This window comes from Platalea leucorodia (assembly GCF_965183815.1).
Source record: "Platalea leucorodia genome assembly, chromosome: 9".
NCBI lineage: Eukaryota > Metazoa > Chordata > Aves > Pelecaniformes > Threskiornithidae > Platalea > Platalea leucorodia.
Window position 1 is genome coordinate 25,373,233 of NC_138831.1, and position 19,330 is coordinate 25,392,562.

At 40.4% G+C, this 19,330-nt stretch overlaps 1 protein-coding gene across 3 annotated transcripts in view; it reads right to left on the reverse strand.

Moving 5' to 3' along the window:
* The window catches only part of PHF2 (PHD finger protein 2), an 87,428-nt gene that overhangs the window by 25,925 nt on the left and 42,173 nt on the right, over positions 1-19,330 (reverse strand). For all 3 annotated transcript variants that reach the window (XM_082321990.1, XM_082321991.1, XM_082321989.1), the window contains exons 2-9: positions 18,124-18,209; positions 12,945-13,059; positions 9,263-9,423; positions 6,842-6,983; positions 3,823-4,009; positions 3,079-3,241; positions 1,530-1,617; positions 527-633 (exon numbers count right to left, since the gene is read on the reverse strand). In XM_082321990.1, coding sequence (XP_082178116.1) covers positions 527-633; positions 1,530-1,617; positions 3,079-3,241; positions 3,823-4,009; positions 6,842-6,983; positions 9,263-9,423; positions 12,945-13,059; positions 18,124-18,209 — 1,049 coding nt within the window. The remainder of the gene's footprint in view (positions 1-526; positions 634-1,529; positions 1,618-3,078; positions 3,242-3,822; positions 4,010-6,841; positions 6,984-9,262; positions 9,424-12,944; positions 13,060-18,123; positions 18,210-19,330) is intronic.

Here is a 19,330-nt window from a genome sequence, read left to right on the forward strand (position 1 = left end):
GAAAACTTTGCTCTAATTCTCAGTGCTCCTGCTGGCCACACCTCTGATGTTCCTGCGGCCCCATGTATATGCGACCTGCCCACGTACTTGAACCGGTATCAGCAGAATGATGGGAGAAGGAAGTGCTACTCTATGCCTTGGGCTGACGGAGCGTGTAGTTCATTAGGTTAAAACAGGGAATGAATCCAGGCTTGACAGGCAACTAAAAACTAAAAAAAATGTTACAACATTATTTGCCTCTGAGGCAACTTAAATACATTTTATAAAGAAGACTAAACCTTCCCTTAGGCATAGGTAAGAGGGACAGTTAAGGTCCCTCCTAGAGCGAGACGGCAGGATATTAAGGGGAGAGCTGGTCCAGACCAGCATGTTCTGCTTGTATGTTAAAAGTAGTTTTCAAATAGTTACAAGGCTGATTTTGGTCACCTGTCCATCTTCTATGTGACATATCAGCAGAAATTGAGAGTAACTATTTTCAGGCCCCCAAAGCTAAGCAATTAAGGCAAGCAAAGAAATGCAGTTTTACCTTTGAATGTCTCTAGTAGATGCTTTCCCATATACCAACATGCAGTTTCGAAGTTTGGAAACTGGGTGAGACTGACAATTTTCAATCGTCTTTCTACTTCATATGCCCTGCAATACAAAGCCACATGAATTTAAATCGTAGCAGGTCACAAGTATGTCACACAGTGACAAGCACTGCTCATAAATGCCCGAGGTTCATTTTGCAGTGCTTCATTTCTTTGTGCTGCTACCATGTATTCTGGCATCAGACCAAAAGCAAAATATAAAAATAACATTAAAAATAACATTGCATTAAAAGAAAAGCACAAGCAGGATCTGACATACAATAATCCCAAAAATCTGATGCTCTGTAAGAATCGGACACAGTTTCAGATGGCAGTCACTGCCAGTTTAGAACTCTAGCGCTACAGAAGCAACAGTGAACAGACAGAAGAGAAATCAGAACCAGAAGAGCCCTACCATGTCACGTGGATTTCAAGGAAAGTTTCAGCTATGCTAACTGATGAAACCTGTAGTTGCTGGTCCAACCTTTCAAATTTGTTAGAGCACTCAACACAAGTGTTTGAAGTAAGACACTGTGCGATACAGGTGTAAGATTGTTTAATTCCATTATTTGTCCAGCATCAGTAAAGAACTTTTTTTATTGTCTTACACTGGGCAAAGAACCCAGATGAGCAGGTGGGGGCTTATCCAGAAGGCAAATGGCATGTTCTAGGGTAAAACTCCTGACAGTTTTTAACAGTTCTTCCTTCAGGACTTGGCCACATCAATCCAAGCACCTCACATATCCTTCTATGCGCTATGCAATAGGTGTTAAGACAGTTTGGAATAACTCAGCATGGGAGAACACAGTAGAAGGGGGCAAATGTGGGTACGCTTTCCAAAATTGTCCAGTAGAGCTACATCAATGTTACCGCAAATGTAGGCTAATTAATAGGAGAGAGGATGGCCAATTTATTAAAAACTGAGCCTCTACCTAACTTTAGATTTGAAAGACAGATTACCTCATCTGCATTTCAACACTTAGACTATGTAGAAAATGTCCTGCAAAGGCCAGGCAGTCTACAGGTGTTAGAGTTGCATAAATCCAACCTAAAAGAGAAAGAGAAGAGTCCCAAGGATAAGAACTTGAATCACAGTAACAAAGACTTTATTCACAACATGATGTTTATGCTTCACTTAGCAACTTACTTCCTAGGCACCAATACAGCTCTGCAGCCCAAGTCAGCACCAGAACCGCATACGCTTTGAACAAAGTTGCATATGGCCCCTTGTTTGTTTTGCATGATAAAGGCCCAGCCCAGGAAGGTGCTACACACCTTTGACTCCCAGTCCCAGGACTTCCTTCAGTGGTGGCAGACAGTGAAAGGAGCCATACTGTTCACACTGACATTACCTTCTTGTTACTGTGAAAAGCAACAGCAGCTACATAACGGTAGCTGCTTTCACATCACCATAAAAATCTGTGACAGCTCCTTACACTGACTTTATTGTAGTGCCAGGAACAGGTGTTTTCCAAACACTTATTGTCATACAAAAATCTACCTAAATTAGTGAATCTCTATAAATTGCTCCGTGTTTATTCTACCATCTGCTCCACATATGGTCATGAGAGAAATACCTACTTTCCACTTTTTACAGTCAAAGTAAAATTCAAGTGTGTAAACATTCTGTGCAAGAATATACTCACACACAGAAAAATGGCATTACTGGATACTGCCTCCAAAACACAAGTACCAGTGCTGTTACTTACTCATGCTGCCTGGAAGCCTCAACTCAGATTATGGATCAAGTGGACAGTGCATCATTGAAAGGCACATAGAGGGAGAGAAAATCCCTGTCCCACACAGATTACAGTTTCAACAGGTAACACGGAGTGCTGGAAACAGCAATGCAAATGAGGAAATAATTGTTCATGGTGAGAAGAAGGTGAGGGACAGGAGTAGAACTGCATTCACTTAAAACTCTGCGCTATCTGCTGATCAACTCCCTATCCTTATGAAGATCCTCCCAGGAACTGAGAAAAACAAAATCCACCATCCCTAACCTGCAATGAAAGCCACAGTCTATCAAGTAACCCATAAAAATCTGTGACATCCAGGTCTTCAGCCTCATGCGAAACCACAAATGCACACCCACACTCGTGCAGGCGCCTTTATAGTTCCTTAGTGTCACAGGGAACCAATGACCATGAAAAGGATTTTGTGGGGAGTCATGGTCAGCAAGTAATTCAACATGAATTCTCTGTTAGATGGCAAGAAGTACCTATGTCATGGTTGGATACAGAGAGAGAACTCATGAATTACTGCAACCCAGCTAGACCAAGAGTGGAAAACTACCTACTAGTTGTGCTTTAAAAGGGTGCTAAAATATTGAAAGAAAGCAGTAAAAGTTCTGATTTTTTTTAAGCATATGAAATTATACTTCTACTGAGAATTAGACTTCAAACTTCGTCAGAGAAAGTGGTCAAATCACATCCCTCTAGCATTTTGGACATGCTATTTCAGCAGCTCTAAAACGAGCAAGAAACCTCACCTGCAATAGCCTGCTCACCTGATGGAATGAAGAGTGTCTGTCCTTGTTTAACTGTGCATTTGTAACATTTATCTACTTGGTCTGCAAAAAACATCTCACTGTGGTTTGCTGCCGATTGCCAGCGTTCATAAAGAGAAATATTTGCAGAGGCTGGTTTGATGAGATAAAATATCTTTTCTCCCTGAATTAGAAAATATAAAATTAGCAACAAGCAGCCAAACCAAGCACTGCTGCACTGGCACAGATTCATGTACACACACGCGCACACACAAATATTTATCTAAAGAAATATATAGTATTACATATTTTAACACTATCAAAATAAAATTTACTCGACAGCTTTGTACAGAATGGCTGAAATAATTAAATCGCTAGCTGACCATATTTGCTCAGATTTGTGGGACTGATGTTGCCAAAAGTTTACAGTACCAGATTCCATTATCCTGCAAAAGCAGGACACAGTATCTTTCAGGTCTTAGGTGATGTGTGTGCAGAAAGCACTAAACAAATATTAAAAACCAAATACAGTGAAAACACACAGACAACTTCCACACTCCAAGTGGCTTCCTCGCTCAGCAAACCCTGGCACTGCTGAGAGCATACCCACTTACAGCAGTTAAGGCTCTGCACATTTCTTACGGATATAACAGCACCATGGGGAAAAAAAACCTGAGACCTGAATTTTTGAGAGAATTTTAGGATGGCCCTCTCATGTAAAACTTAGTTCATTACTAGATACACTGCAAAAACAGGATGCCTCACCTTCAGCACGTGGTACCATGCAGAAGCTCCTCCCGAATCTATGTGGAAATCCGTGTAGCTGTCCTTCACACAGATCAGGCAGTACTTGGTAACTTTGGGTTTAGCCAGAAGAGCATCATCAGGCCAATAGTTTTCCACCCAGGACAACTTCTTAACTATATCTGGAGGCTCTACAAAACTGGACATCCTTTAGAGAGAGAATTGAAAACAAACATGCATCTTTTTAAAAAAGAGCACAAGGACCCTGATAAAACAAGCGGAGTGTGACTCTAATACTTGCATGGCAATCTGAAGCAGCTCCTTACATGTCACTGGAACTGCTCTTCATTCAGAAAAATTGTGAAAACTGTTTACAGACAGAGATTTAAGGCTTTTTAAGTATGATGACTTAGCAACAATCCTTTGACTTCTTTCAGTAGCAGCATTTATGATCAAGTATATGTTGTTTGTATTTTTCCAGTCCCTACCTCTTGCTATGTAGGCTCAGTTATCAATAGCACTGTTACCACAGCTGCTTTTCCAGCCACCTTCAGAAGAGAAAGTGAAATGTGTGCTCTCTTACATAAATGGTCTGGCAAATCTTAAAAATTTGCAAGTTAAGCTCAGTATTAAAAATCCTAATAACAATCACATTAATACTTAAGGACTAAGTAAGTCTTGATCTGATGCTGAAAATAACAGTGATCTTTTTATTTAGAATGACTAAACTACATTAAAACCTCAGAAGAAGGAAAAAGTCCAATTTGGGCTAATAATGTGAAAATATTTAAAATAAAATATACATAATATTTATTTATATAATCTATACAAATTAATATATTTACATTGAACATGTATTCATATTGCATATATTTATTTATATAATTTATATATTATGTTTACATTAAATATATAATATATACCATAAATCACAGCTAAAACTATGTAGTGGCATGATAAACAGGTATTAAAAGCATTTCATCCCAGAATGTGCTAAATTTTATATTTTAAAAGTCCAAAATTTGGACTAATATTTGCAAGGGGTGGAGGTTCACTCTTGGACGCTCTAAAATATCACGTCAGTAAGAATATCTGCACTTCAAACTAAAATTAAATGCTCCCATGTGTCATTTATGTTCACTGTCAAACACTGATAACAATAGCTCCATTTAAAATGGCAGGGAAAGATGGAGCAGTGCATTCAATTAAAGTGTCACTGTCTATGTTAAGAAATAAAATATTTGCTAGTTAATGTCTAAATTAGCAGCATATGAGTGACATCTCCAGCAGTTCTTCAGAACAAAAGACCTCCCGTTATTCTGGGATAATGGCAGAAAGCTAAAAAAATCTCAACTGAAGATAGTGGTAATATTTGAAGCCTGTAATTATTAGAGATGCTTTCTGCAGAAATGGGTGTGCACTAACTACTAAAATACTAACTACAGAGCTAAAGGTAATGGCTTTAAAAAAAATGAGCTTGTAATTATTCATCAGCCTTCTTTTTTAAGGCTACTTTAAGTCTTCTTGCTAAAATGGAATGCTCCCCGAAACAACCATTATTTTTTTTATGTTGGCACTCATCATCTTCTGTGTAGCGTCTGTATATAAAGGAATCTTTTCCTTCTCTGGCACTTCCCTTCTGTAAGTACTAGCTACCCAGAAGGACTACAAGAACTGTAAAAATGATCTGTGCAGTTGCATGAAGTTCAGTACATTATAGATGCATCTGCCTACTTCTGGAATAAAAGCACAGCTCAGGTGATGAATACAGCTATATAAAACACAAAGCAATAACCTGAGCATTTACATCAGCTAATTATCCTATATATAAAACATATACTATAAAACATGAGGAGAATAGTAGGCTTCCTGTCATTGAGGACTGGTGATATTCACATAGCCAGCACCATTACCTCTGGCTCATCACCATCATTACCTCATCACTAAAGCACCTCAGCCTCAAATTCAGAGCTAATCTGTACCGTCACACCCCTCAACTTTCCACCGAGAAGTCAGCATCACTCTAGTTCTGAACTGCTGTCATACAGATTACAGGTTAACTCGCAGAAGCACTGAAACTAAAACTATAATGCATGGTATAGGATTACAAAATTATAATAATTTCAAACTTACTCTCATTCAAGGACATCCAGTGACATGTTACGCTATACCTAGAGCCACACCTCATCTATTCACTTACTCTACACTACTTTAAATGGAAAATTTCAGTAAGCAATATATGATGCGCTCAAACCAGTGCTACACAAGCAGGATGTTCACTGCTGTACAACGCATTTTAAAAAAGAATGCTCTGAGGAGATCACCATGTTTCAAGATCACCTTAAGATGGAAAAAGGGCTGTTGTTGCCTTAGATCCATCAGGATTCCCATCTCATCGAATATTAAAAAATAAGCCCCCTTATGTCTATGTTCTCCCACGAACCCATATACAGTTTTATCATACCTCTGTGGTCATCTCTGTCCTCCTTTCTTTGGTCTTACCAGTATTTGTCGAGCTGTATCTAAGTACCTAAGATCATACTAGGAACATACGTTATCATTCACTACCAGGACAGGGCAGAGAATTCACTCCTGGACCATCAAGTTACATTCGAGTCATAAATCACTAGGATCTAGTTGCAATGAATTAACTATACCTATACTACTAGAGTTAAAATAAAACTGAAAGGTGCTGTTCTGATATGTGAGCACTGATGAATGTGCTGTTCTGATATGTGAGCGCATGAATGCTGACGATATGCAGGTGTGAATTACCATGACAAATGCTGGCCCATTTAGTCCACTGTGTACCATTCTCCTCATATAGGAAATAGCACTTCCATTTCCGTGCTTTGCCTGAACTGGCTGCATATGGATGATGCAGGAGAGAGTCAGAGCAACAAGAAGCCGCTATCCCACGGTTAAAGCAGTACCTCCTAAAGAGGGAACCAGCAGAGAAGGCAGAGGCTGTTCAAACTTCCCCAGCCGAACCCCACCACGTATCCCGGACACTGTACAGTGCAGCAGCCTGGACTCTTACCTTGTGTCTGAGAACTCCAGGTTGGTCACATTGAGGACCCTTTTCCTGTTTGTACTGTAGTAGTAATCCACAAATTCCTTGAGCTTCATCTTGCAATCTTTCTGTTTGGTGACATCAGTGACATCAACACTCCTCTCTGGTCCTACAAATCAATTCAATGAAAAAGAGAGATTGAAGGGCAGCCTGACTTGCCCCATTTTGTATGCTTGGGGGTGAGTTAACATTTTGAGAAACATCTCAATCTTTTGATTTTCTGATCTTCTTAGCCTTTGTATCTTCCCTGTTGTTTATGCATGTATACAAACATGTATAAAAGATGTGTATATACATAAAATGTAGATGCATAAAATGGTGTCTTTGTATTCATGTCCCTGACGTTATTATTTCTGTAGTTTTTATCTTTAAAGGATTACTGTTATTTTGAATCTATTAATTTCATTATGGATTTTATTTGCATAGTGAAAATTATACGCAAATATCTCTATATCCACAGAGTAAGCCCTACCCACCACACTGTAAAAGTCTCATGATTGTAGACAAAGTGTAATACTGTATAGGATATCTTGCCAAACTGATTTTCCAAAATTGTAAGTTTTCTTATGTTCTATTTTAAATTTTTGCTTTTGAAATCTATAATTGAGGAGTTTTGCAGGAAAATTCCCATTTTTTAACATGATATTTCAGGTGTGCCACAAAAAAATTGACTTTCTGTTATTTTACCCAAAATTACACCTATCAAAAATCCATCCCCTCTGTATTAGAGTACAGAGGATAAGCTGCTAGTACTTATATGTTTCTTCAACAGAACTTGTTGGATGCAAATCCCCAGTGTTAATACTAACAGTATTAGTCAATTAGTGGCATTTAACACTGGGCACACCAGAGTACACATGGGGAAAGTCAGAGCTTTACAAAGAGTGTCCATTTCTAAGCAGACTCTCTTATCCTTTCTGCAAGAAAAGCATCTCTCTGGTCTTTCTTCCCTTTAGTTTTAATTGGCCTTATTTTTCCTCTCCCAGTGTTTCATTCATGGTTTTTTCACATCAGGAGAGGAAAAAAAAATCTATTTGTTTTTTCATGAAATGCCAGAACAGTAATGATGTATTTGGCAGTCTCGGTTGTGGTGTTTTGTCCTCTGCTACTTTAGATTGTTTCTAAAAGACATTCTAGGTCCAATGTAATGAACTACAGAACAGTGAGATAAATCCCTGCCTGGGAAATCGCGTTCAAGTGAACTAACCCTATGGAGATTAGATCAGCACGTACTTGTTCCATTCACTTTCAAATCTGGGGCCAGCTCCAGATTAAACAACCCATGTTCTTCCCTCCAGCTTTTCACTAACTATTTTGTTGGTAGGATGGATTATTTCAGCTAGAGGCTGAGAGAAAGCCAGCAGATGCATAAGGAGCACCTAGGTCATAAAATCTGCTAAGTGGAGCAGATGGGCAAGGAAAATATGTTTCCTGTAGAAGGAACAGGATAGAGAGAACAATAAAATCAGGGGTCTTGAATTCTCCTTTATTCATAGTTATCTCACTGCACACAATCACTGCAAAAGCAATAGATACAGTCAGGAACACCAGTGGCTGGTGACAGCAACCTCCAGTTTGGGGAACAGGTCAATGGCCTGGTAAGGAAAGGGGAGGAGAAGGGGGTGGTTAGCAGACTGTATAAGGAGATAAAGGGACCATGAAACACAGACAGATACATTGGAGCTAGAGTCATGGCTCCAAAAGGACGATGCCTTGCCAGAAGAGGGGAAGGAGAGAGAATCGGACAGAAAGTGACACAGAGGAGGGACAAAGTGAGAGAGGACAAGAGACAAGATCACACGTGCTAAAGGAAGAAGGATATGGAGACAAGACAAGCGACTTCAGAGCACTTCTACGGCTCCTCGCCAAGGTGTGTCTTCCAAGGTGGGATGATGTGATGACTTGTGAGAAGATGCAGTACCATGCCCTGCTCAGGTTAGAGACAGGAGGATGCCAAAATGAATCCAAATGACCAACAGCAATGAAAATAGCTCTCACTGATAGCAGTGTTAAAAAATGTACTGCCTTTGCAGAGTGGGAGTCTCAGTATTCCTTCAATACAAAGCAAGATGGCAGTAATCAGCTAAGGCCTGAAGAAACAAGTTTTTAATACTACTATGACTGTTTCTTTTAATGCAGTGCTATGGAGTACAATGCAGTCTGGCTCAGGCTCACTGTAAGATACACAAGTTGGTACAAGAAACAAGAGTGAATTAATTGCTAATTACAACGTACCACTACATAACAAATACTGAAGTCAGCATAGCTCAAGACACAGACAACACTTTACAACATATTTTACATTTTTTTATACAAATAATATATATATTTTTTGAAAAGCAGCTGAGCTCCAAACAGTACAATGCTACCTGCTTGCCAGATACCCACCGACGTAGTTTTCAACATCGCTGACGTAGAAGGTGGGTGCGGGCACGGACAAACCGAGGCCATCCTTCTTTGGAACGAGGATGGGCTCTGCAAAGCCATTTTCTTCCAAATATTCTGTTGTTAGTTGGCTGCCTGGCACTTTCACGACTATATCTTCAGCACTGAAAAAGTAAACACAGATTCAATGGTGAGGTGCTTCCATGCAGAGTTTGGCACCTTCTGCATTTCACTACTGAAAGTAAAAAGTAATGAATAAGCAATAATATGCAAATTAGGTGCATAAGAAAAACCAAAAAGCCATTTATTGCAAAGCACGCAGGGCACACTAAAATTATCTGGAATCGATTCACTCAAGCCTCATGCACCAACTGCCGGAAACTCCTGAAATAACAGCTTACAGAGAAAGACCATTTTCCTCGACTATAGGGATCTGTCAAGTTACCAGTGATCAATGTTAAAGAAATTAGTGTTAAATGTTCCACTCTAAAGAAGGCAAGATTAAAAATGTTACATAATCTCAAATAAATTTTCCAGGAAATACTTTGCAAATCATTTTTATGTAGTCAAATAAATTGCCCTGGAAATATTCTGCAAATCATCTTCAAGTCGCTGGGAGGGGGTCTGTCCCAGTTTCAGCTGGGACAGAGTTGATTTTTTCTTCCCAGTAGCTGGTATAGTGCTGTGTTTTGGATTTAGTATGAGAATAATGCTGATAACACACTGATGTTTTAGTTGTTGCTAAGCAGTGCTTACACCAGTCAAGGACTTTTCAGCTTCCCATGCTCTGCCCGGTGCACAAGAAGCTGGGAGGGGGCACAGGCAGGACAGCTGACCCAGACTGGCGCAAAGGGCTATTCCATACCATATGACGTCATGCTCAGTATATAAACTGGGGGGAGTTGGCTGGGGGGGGCAGTGATCGCTGCTCGGGAATGGGCTGGGCATCAGTCAGCTGGTGGTGAGCAATTGTAGCACGTATCACTTGCTTTGTATATTATTATTGTATTATATTACTACTACTACTACTACTACTACTACTACTACTACTACTACTACTACTACCACTATTCTATTTCATTTTACTTCAATTATTAAACTGTTCTTATCTCAACCCATGAGTTTTCTGATTTTCACCCTTCCAATTCTCTCCCCCATCCCACTGTGGTGGGGGGAGTGAGCGAGCGGCTGTGTGGTGCTTAGTTGCCGGCTGGGGTTAAGCCATGACAGCGCCAAAGAGACTCGGGAAAGGGCAGCTTCATCAGACAACCAGCTATTTGCACTGACAACTCTCAAGGGGAATTCAAGTCCAATTTCTAGATCTTTTCACGAGCAAAACACTTTGAATTCAGAGTGAGAAATGACTGTATGTGAACGACCATCAGTCCCAAAAGCGCCCTGCCACCGTGTGTAGTTTGCCAGCTGGGCTCCGAAAATCGGCCGGCAGGCCGGGGCCACGGCTGCCGGCAGGGGGAACAGCAAAACTTTGACCGTTCACCCCAAAAAGCACTACCTCCCCGAGCAGGTAAGGCTAATACATGACTGCCCTCTCCTGCAGCAGTTCTGAACTACAGCTCACGTCTTCACACGGCACCAAAAACCGGCGGGAAAGGGGACGAGGCTGAGAGCGCCGCCATGGCGGCTGGCATGCTCGGGCCTCACCGCCTTCGCCGCCCCATGAAGCTCAACCTGCGGCAGAGCCCCCGACACCCTTTAACTGTGGGTGCTTCCCCACACCCTTTGCTATGGGGGCTCCCCCTTTGATCCCACCACACAGGGAGAACCCCTCGCCCTGAGCCTGCTCAGGCTGCCCTGGCAGGGATACACCAGGCGGGAGCTTTGAACCCCAGGGAGAACAAGATGGCTGGACGCAAAGAGGGATAAGCTATAAAAACCCAGCTTATTTTTGCGTCACCCCAGCCACAGTGCATCAGCAATGGCTGATCAGGAGGCAAATTTAATTAATAATTAAAAGGAATGTTCCTCATTTATGTGAGCACTGGTACCATACAACAGCAACGTGCAACGTGCAAAGAATGAGGCTGGAGATCTTAACGAGCAAGAAGAAAACCATGATTTACACCTAAACCTCTTCACTTACTTTAACAGTGCCCATATATATCTTGCATACTTGTTCAAGTCTGATTTGCTTCTATATGTGCCACAGAACCTTACACATAGTCGTAAAGAGATATCAGTACCACAGCACCTAGTAATGATTGTGCCAAAATGGAGAGGCTGGCACCTACACTGAAGTACTTGAACCATCAATTTAATTATTATTACTACTCTAATGTTATTTTGGTATTAAGCATTCAGGAGCGGCGTGACATGAATTATATTTTTTGCCTTTTTGCTCTCTTCACTGCTCCTTTTGATCCGAGCTTCACCAAGGGACTAACCATAGGTTATAATTTACTGTCATGTGCTGTGAATCAGCAATGATGTTGCTGTCTCTGAACTGAGACCCCCTTTTTCCGTTCATCACATTCTGACTGACAAGTGTTGGGTTTTCTTCTGTGAACATCTGCAGATTTCATTCATTTTCTTCAGAACAGAAAATTTCTCAACAAGACTTTGTTTTACTAATGGCACAAGTGTAGATGTCAGAGGCCTGAATTTTGCAGGCACTCCTTTTGGCTACAGACCCTTCTTTCTCAGAAACTTTAATTTGGCAGCAGGATTTTCTTACGTGCACATTTATGTGAGAAACAAACAAAAAAAATGGGGGTCCATATTTTTTTTTACAATTTGGGAGTGACTCATGAGATATTGCATATGTAAGTGCAATCTCAGTGACCATGCAAGGTTACTGAAATCATTCTGCCTAGGTCTTAAACCTTTTTTAAGAAATTAGCTTTGCAACCTGACAAATTGTTCTGTACGAACAGGCCCAAATAAAAACAGCCAAGCAAGTAAAAATACTGCGTCCTGAGTTCAGTGAAACACATCTGTAAGTGCTGCAAACACTTTGCAGAGGTATTTTCAGCCTTTTCCTTAACGAGCCTGACCAGTATCTGAAATTAAATGTGAAATCAAATTCTCCATAAAAAGGAAGAAGTTTGGTGTTTACCAAGTACACTTTACCAGTCTCCAAGGATTCTTCTAAAATAATTAGTCTTTAATAATTAAGGATTTATTTGGCTAAGGCCTACATTAGAGAACCAGAAGAAAATCATCACTCATACAAATAGCTGTGAAGCAGCCTAATAAAGTGTGGAACATGTCACCTAACAATTAGCACTATTCATTACCCCAAATAAGAGAGCCTCTGTCACTGTAGCAACTGAGGATGTCATTGTTCTTCTTTTCAAGATGGAGACAGACTTCAGCAAAACCATTAGTATTTTTGAGAACTGAATAATTGTATGCAATAAATTGGTTAGTTTCTTATGCAAGCGAATGTTGTAGGGGCCAAACGCACTCTTGTTCTTGTCTTCACAAATACTAGCTTCTGTAGAAATCCACAGGAACTGGGCTCAACCAAGAGTAGATTTTAATATGGCTGCACAAATATAAAAAAGGGAAGAGCCTGGGACATCTGCAATAAAACAGCACTCATTTAAACTTCATAGCTCTCTACTATATAATGTTTTCAGCAGGCATCATCATCAGCTTCATAGGAAACTGGCTGTATATGTTTTATCTCAACAGCCCTGTCCGTGCGTGCTGCTGAACAACCTACCTTGGAAAAGTACGACTTCGAAGTTCCTTTATAAAGACTTGGCTCCCATTCTGTACAGGTTTGACCTCTGTCGTCTGTCCAGTATCGTGTTTATGCCAATTTCTTTTCTTTTTCACTGAAAAAGAATAAATTGGACAGTACCATATGTTAAGTAGAAGATAATTATTAAGACATTTGAAGGAAGGACAAATCTTCATTTCATTTCTTATGCGAGCAGAGAAGAGGGAACCCCCACTATGCTGCACTGCATATTTTAACATTGCTCTCAATTCACCATTAGACAATTATACTGTAGCCTGAAGATCTATTACATACTGAACAGTGTTCGTTTTGTAACATAAGGGCAACCAGACGGATAATTACTGAGCTGCACAGCTACCACAGGCTTTATGCAAACACAGGCTCTGGACGTTTTGTACTTGCCAGACTACACGCTTAATCCTTATCATAAAACTCTTAGAAAGCCACTTTCCTGCCTCCTCAATATGCAGTATAGATCTTTATGAATATGTTTGTCATGAATTACCTTATTCTGTCTGTCCAGCAGTGGCAGATTTGACATCAGTTTTGATGGGCTCTGAATTATGCCCTGCACACAGCATGCACATAAAAGGAAAAAGGAAAAAAAAAAAAAAGACACAAGGGCACCACAAATGCAATTTCTAGAACTCCTCTTATTCCTAGGTTTTGGAAGGTAAGCCAGGCTTAGGCCTTAAGTTGATGACAGCAGACTGAAGGCCCCCTTGACTGTGCTCCCAGTGGGTAAGACATATAGGCAAGTTCATAATGGAAAAAGGGTCAGCTGGAATAAGCACAAATAAGTAAGTCAAGTGCCAATGTAGTTCTGCCTTGCCTCTTTGACAGCCAGATAATGCAGAGCAAGAAAAACTGGTCCAGCTTTTTCTCTTAGTCAGCACTATCTCTCTCAGCTGTTCCTACTTCCACAGTCTGTCCGGACATGCTCATTTTGGTAGTAAATTTTTTTTTCCCTCAAGTGCATATTCGTACCATTTCAAGCCTCCATTAGTAGAACTTCCATATGTCACGACTTTCTTTTATCTTTCACCCTTGTTTTAAATCATGAAACTCAGTATTTTATCCCAAAATCAAGATCTTGGGCTTTTCTTATTGTTCAAAACAGCTGGGGAAGGAACTAGACTCATCAGTAACCATGCACAGACAGCACTCTTTCCTCGCTCCTTGCACATGCACACACACACAGATCCACATACTTTTTCATTAAGAAAGGAATCTGGAGGCCACAGCTATAAGACATGAGGTTCAGAAAAAGCTAACTTTGTTTTCCCAACCACAACCCTGGAATAACTTGAGTAAAGACATCTCCCAACAAATCCATCCCAGGTTTTGCACAAAGCATGTTGGTTTTATTAGTTCCACGCAGCTCTCCAGCCTAGCTGGATATATTCATTAAAGCTGCTAGTTCTTTATCTTAATGACTCTCAGGCTTCATGTATTAATTCAATGCTCCTGGTAACAAAGGAAACAAGCCCTACATGAATGCCAAACCTTCCTCCTCTCCTTCCCTTTCCAGTGACTGCCTCCTCCCCCTCTCAGCAGATCCGAACCAACACTGGAACTCTTTGCACAAGTCCCAGTGAAACAGGTGTCACTTGCCACAGTGAAAATTAAAGAGCTTATCATATTAGCGTGCTCTTTTATTACACTTAAGCTAGCATGGAGCGTCGAGAAATAAAAGCAGTAAATCAGTGCTGAATTAAGAAATTCACTGCAACTCTTCAAAAAGCACTGGGGAGCTATTTCCCTTGGCACTGAGCACCAGCGAGCATCCACCTTTCACATTCACCTCTCATGCAGAGGCAACAAAGATGTCTCCGCTGCCAGAACGCGCTCCCCAGGAGGTGCTATCTCCTGGACAGCAGCAAGCCGGCTGCTGTAATCCAGTATACTACATCAAACAATCAACGTTTGGCCTATTTTCAGCCATTCTCTTCATGTTTCATCTTTACCATGAACACCACAGTAACGATTAAAGGCCCATTAATGTGCAACAAATACTAGCTTTGACCAGAAAGGCCACTTTTTCTTAAATGATTACAGATTTCTTTTTCTGCAGAACTTTCTGATCCAAATTTGACCATTGGAAAGTATAACCCACTCCTTCTACAGAAAACCCTCCAGCGGAAAAAGGGAATATAGTTTTTATGAAAACTGTATCTCAGAATGAATAGTTCTAGACTTCAAAGGTATACTTATATTATTTCAAATGTATTTATGAGGAAGGGATACATAGAAGCACCCTGTTAGTTCTCTATTGATTTATATTAAAGGTTGTAACTACTTAAAAACAGTTTCAGCCTGACTTTGGTTTGCTTGCATTTACATAACTTCACTGATTCCAAAGAATTTCTCCTGATTTTCACTGCTGCAAATGAGACAGCAATCAAACCAAACATTTCAGATCATGTTATGAAAATGAGTCAAGTCTGCCTAAACACAGCACTTAGATTTTATTTAAATGATGTCAGAAAATTTTGTGTGAATGTGTATAATTTTTCCCAAAGAGGAGTCCCTACAAATTTCATTAAACTGAAACGGCTTCAAATGTCATATGACAGGAAGCAATCTTCTGAAATAGTAGCCACTAAGCCACATTGGTAAAGTGGAAAAATGTAAGAAGAGGAAAATTATTTTTAAAGTTGACATCTGGAAAACATATATTGTGGAATGCGTGCTCCAGAAATACGCATATATTTTTAAATCCAGACGAGTTGCATAACAGACAATTGGTGTCTGTGTTTCCCTTTGCTGATCTTGCAATAATTAAATCCTACCAGTGAACTACTGGCTCTGGAACAACACTGACTCGTTTATTTCAACACTGATACTGCTAGATAACAAGTTTAAACATATATTGTAACAGTTAATAAACAAATACAAGTGATCATCTCACAGAAGTCCCAGCAGAGCCCAAGTGCTGTGTAGCAGGATGCTCTGCATACAAATGCCTGACAGAATGAATGCATTAAGCCAAGCTGTTCCCGCCTTCATTTAATCAGTCTTTTAAGTTTCCTGGCCTATTGCACTCCACAAGGAGGGGCTACAGGATAACAGCCTCATTTTTCAAGAGGATCCACAATTCTACGAGTTAATGGTGAAAATGGCTATGCAGCTTGAGAACCTGTGATCTTGCACTTCACCAAAACTTAAGGTAAGGTTATCAATAACTAATGTTTAAATGTTCCCAACATTTTTACACTCGACTACTTTGATGATTGGTCTTGTATGTCATTAAACTTTCTGCAATGCATTTGAAGGGAGAAAACAAAGTCGTATTGCTGTACTGCAGAATTATATAATGTTCTGTATTCCTATCACACTGATAACCTCATACATTGATAAGACTAGGACTAGCGACAGCGCTCCAGAAGCACTTTCTGCCATGCTGTGTAATGCAGACTGAGGGACGTACTGCCAAATTGGATTTTTATTTGGATAAAAAGAATTGGATAGCCAAAAACCTTCTTAAAGCATCAGGAGATTGTTGTCGATTCAACTCTCCTCATCTTAACTGGTATATTAAACTTGTAATCTTTTTATCAAAACTGCTATGTCTTGAATTATAAGATTATGCACTGCAGTTTTTATAGAATTGATATTTAATTCCTGATTATAAACTTTTGCTGCTTCTGATTTTTTTTCCCCTTGCACTGAAAAGTAGGTGCCTTTCATCATTCTTAATTCAAAGCAAAGTGAAAGAAATCAAAGCATCAGACATCTCAACGTTATACAAAACTCATAGAGGCTAGAAATCCTGTGCTGCTGCTTCTATACTGGGTCAATAACAGCCTGGGAGTACCTGCAGTCATAGCCCCCTTTTCAACACAACCCATTCTAATACCAAATTGTTCACTTGAAGATGATTTGTGGTTATTTGTTTGACCAATTTCCAGTGCATTTGTCAGAAATCTTCCAACAAAAATTAGAAAGGTCGACTCTTAAATCAAAACATTTTTGTCGGGACATATTGATTTTGTTAAGTCTTTCAGAACAAGCCTCCCAAGGGTTTTTTTGCCAGCTTGCCAGCTTTTTTTGTGGGTGCCCTGCTTGGGCCAAAGTTGTTAGCAGACCATCTGGGAGACAGGAACAGCTGCAGGTCCTTCAGGTTTCCAGTTCACACTTGATTTTGAAAAAGTCAAAGTGGAAAAATTATTCCCATTTCTGCCCCCAAAACAAACATTTCAGACTCCTCCCCTTTTGCCCTAGAAATTTTTTTAACTTTTAAGGCAGTACAGAAATAATTGCTTGTTTTTAAAATTACTGAATTTTAACTCAACAAAACTTAGTTTCCAGCCATCCGTTATTTCATACTAAAAAAGGAACACTATGATTTGTTCAGCTCCTGGGAGATGAGCACAGTGCTCTTCCTCTGTGTGCTGCTGTAAGGTTGCAAAGCAGTGAGAACCTCCACATCATTGTTGCTTATTTACAATAAATGGCTTTCAAGTAAAGCATTTCATCTTTTACAGGGATTGGTTCCTTTTCTTTTTTTTCCCCCATTGTATAATAGAAAGAATTTGTGAATTAATCTGACCAAAGCAAACACATCCTACAGTTCTTTCCCAGGCAAAACTCCCACTGAGATCAACTGTCACTTTTACTCAGGAGAACTTTTTCCTGTGAAAGAACTGCAAGAATTGGCACCCTCAGTGCATCCTACAATTTTGACTGCCACTGAAATCGCTACAGTTTTATATCCAGGCCAAGCATAACATACTGTTTCTTACTCTGCTCATCAAAAACACCATGTCATTTCCAAAACTCACCTTACTAGAACTAGCTGTCTCTGTAGGATTTTTCTAGCCCACAGTACTAAGTGCCTTCACAATTCTTAATTCTGGGCGAGGAAGGAAGCATTATTTTCATTGCTGGGACTGGGGACTGAAGCTGTCCAGGTAAGGTGCCTTGCATTAGCTCGTACACACGGCCTGAGGCCAGGCAGAGAGCTGCATCCAAAGCTCCACAATCCAATCCATGGTTTTCTCCCCCTAACATCTTTTTTCACCTCATGGTTTGAATTCTAGTATTTATGACACATGATGTTTAGGTCTGTCTTTTTGTAATGAAAAAAAAAGCTTCTTTTGTTTAAACATACAGAATCTGCTATGTATCTGAGGACCAGCTGTGCAAGTATACTTACAAGTGGACTTTCCATGGGTTTTCTCACAATTTGGACAATGATAGATGTCGATATCTGGTGCCTCCTCTTCTTCAACACCTACGCAGCTGGAATATATGAAGGCAAATATTACATTAGCTTGAGTCCATCTCCAAACATGCAAGCATGCAATTAATAATTAAAAACACCAAACCCCAATAAGCTGTGCATTTACTACGCAGCTACGCTGACTGCTAATGGTTATATCAAACCAAAGCTTAGGTGCTTTTTACACTAGTACAGTCAGCCTGGATTTTTTGCAGCCTCCATTCCTGATGTGGTACTAAAAAAGGTGTCAGCCAGAAGCCCACTACCAGCTCACAGTGGACCTCCATTAAAATGTGGCAGAGAGTGCTAAAGAATTTTTTTTCCCAGGGACACCATTTTGTATCTACATAGAGTTCTCCAAGCACCATCCCACACAGACCTCATTAACAAAACACATCTTCTTTACCAAGCATGTATGGACAGCTGCTAGGTACCAGAGTAATCTTGGCAAGGTATACCATACGCAAGACTTCTATAGGTTCCATCTCTATTACAATATATGAAGGTGAGGAGGAAAAGAAGACACATAGCTCACAGCACTTCTGGCTGCCAAGAAGATGGGTTGTATCATGGCAGCTGCTTAGAACACCCACCGAGATTATTTTGGATGGCACAACATATGCAACAGTACGGCGCAGCCTGCGGGCACGCTGCGTGAATGCAATCCAATGGCAGAACACAGCGCTGGGGAAAAACAAAATGAAACTGCAAAGGAATGAAGTACCAAAGATAAGAAGTTGTTGCGCAGTCAAAGCACCGAGCAGCCAGCCAAATAATCAAACTCCAGAAAGGCACTGTTCCTTCTGATGTAGGGAAAGCAAACAGGATTCTGCTCCTGCTTGCTCAGTCTGAAGTGGCCCAGGCTGCAAGGCATGTTTGCAACAGAAAAAAAGAGTTTCAGCTGGGTGCTGTGAGATACAGCCCTCGTGTCATGGCTCCATGAGAGCTCAACTAGGCAAGAGGATCCACAAGAGGCAACAAAGGTAGCTTCACCTTAACCACCTGCACAAACAAGGCTAGATCACACTACGATAAGAGCACTCTTGGAGTTTCTCTACTTCACAGCCTGAAATGCCTTCTCAGTGCTCTTCAGTTAGCAGAAAACACCAATATATCTGTTCTGCCAGAGAAAGGGTTTGGG